Here is a 1827-nt window from a genome sequence, read left to right on the forward strand (position 1 = left end):
AGGCGGCTCAGCGGTGACCTTATCGCTCTCTGCCGCGACGTGAAAGGGTGTTGATCTGGTTGGTCTGCCCGGTCTCTTCTGTCGTACCTGCAGGGAGACGACTAGGGGGAATGGCCATGAGTGTCGCGATTTAACCCCAGCTAGCAACCAAGAACCAAGCAGCCACTCACACACTTCCCCACCAACGGGATGGGAGAGAGAAGGGTAAAAACTAGAAAAACTCATGGGTTGAGATAAAGACAGTTTAATAGAGGAAGCAAAAGCTGCACACACAAGCAAAGCAAAACAAGGAATTAATTCACTGCTTCCCAAACCAGCACACTGAGTCAGGGGAGATTCAGAGTATGTATTAGAAAATGTTTTTCCCTGTCAGGGTGATCAGGCACTGAAATAGGTTGCCCAGGGAGGTGGTGGAGTCACCATCCCTGGAAGTGTTTAAGAGGCATCTGGATGTGACGCTGGGTGATGTGCTTTGGGGTTGCAGCAGTCGCAGGTTAATGGTTGGACTTGAAGTTCTTAAAGGTCTCTTCCAGCCTTGATGATTCTGTGATAACACTCCATGTAGTTTGGCCTTCATGTGTCATATGTCCCGGTGCTGTGAGAAGAGAGCTGCTCTGTGGAAACCAGCTGCTCTTCTGTGCAAACCTCACTTAGCTTTGGCTTGCAAGCTCAGGAGTAAACTAAACAGGCCGTATGAGGAGTGGCTGAAGTTACTTGGTCTGTTCAGCCTGGAGGAGACTGAGGGGAGACCTCATGGCTGTATACAACTTCTTCACAAGGGGCAATGCAGGGGCAGTACTGACCTCTGCTCTCTGTGACCAGTGACAGGATCCAAGGGAATGGTCTGAAGTTGTGCAGGGGAGGTTTAGACTGTGTATTAGGAAAAGCTTCTTCCTCCAGAAGGTTTTTGAGCACTGAACAGATCCCCAGGGCAGTGGTCACAGCTCCAAGCCTGACAGAGCTCAAGGAGTGTTTGGACAATGCTCTCAGGCACATGGTGTGATCCTTGGGGATGTCCTGTGCTGGACCAGGAGTAGGACTAGTTGATCCTTCTGGGTCCCTTCCAACACTGAATATTCTCACAAAGGGTTAAGCATGTTTCATAAACTTCCTCTTTCTCTTAAAAAGTCCTTGTTACCATGTTAACCATAGCATTTTGCGAAGGAACTGCAGTTAACATACAGCTCATAATCTGAGCATGTTTATTGCTGCACCTCATATTAAAAGTGGACATTGGAAATGCCTATAGTTCAGTCTGCATTTAAATTCATCCTCTGCATCTGACTTGATAATTAGTGATCTTCATGTTGACCTTGTTGCAAATGAGTAAAATAATATTAGAAATGGAAGTAATAATTGTTTTTTTAAGAAAGAGGAGACATTCTGTGGAGGAAGTAATTATGTAGCAAATATGTAGGGTTTTTTTCTTTTCTTTCTTTTACCCATTGATATGATTAGCAATTGCATAGGGATTTGAGAAAGTAACTTAATTCTGGTCCTGTTTGGAGCTGGAATTTTAATAGTCACCTTTGACAGCCACCTAAGACAGAAGAGCAGTGGTACTCTCCAAGAAAGCTATAGATTTTTTCATCATTGCTTTCCTCTCCTTTTTCTTGTTTTCCAGAGACAGTGAAAGAAATTAAAATCCTTTGCCAGCTTGTGTGTTTCTCTGAGTTAATGATACTTTCTGTAACAGAATCATAGAATCAACCAGGTTGGAAAACACCTCAAAGATCATCGAGTCTAACCCTACTGTCATTACTAGACTGTGGCACTAAGTGCCACATCCAGTCTCAGCTTGAAAACCTCCAGGGATGGTGAATCCAC

At 44.6% G+C, this 1827-nt stretch overlaps 1 protein-coding gene across 1 annotated transcript in view; it reads left to right on the forward strand.

Annotated features, from left to right (window-relative positions):
• Window positions 1-312: 312 nt before the first annotated feature.
• The window catches only part of ARSB (arylsulfatase B), a gene marked incomplete at both ends in the record, with an annotated part of 6820 nt that continues 5305 nt past the window's right edge, over window positions 313-1827 (forward strand). Inside the window, one exon of the mRNA XM_009073423.1 lies at window positions 313-342. Within this exon, the coding sequence (XP_009071671.1) occupies window positions 313-342 (30 nt within the window). The remainder of the gene's footprint in view (window positions 343-1827) is intronic.

The sequence above is a fragment of the Acanthisitta chloris genome, unplaced genomic scaffold (genome assembly GCF_000695815.1).
Source record: "Acanthisitta chloris isolate BGI_N310 unplaced genomic scaffold, ASM69581v1 scaffold6204, whole genome shotgun sequence".
In the NCBI taxonomy this organism is placed as follows: domain Eukaryota; kingdom Metazoa; phylum Chordata; class Aves; order Passeriformes; family Acanthisittidae; genus Acanthisitta; species Acanthisitta chloris.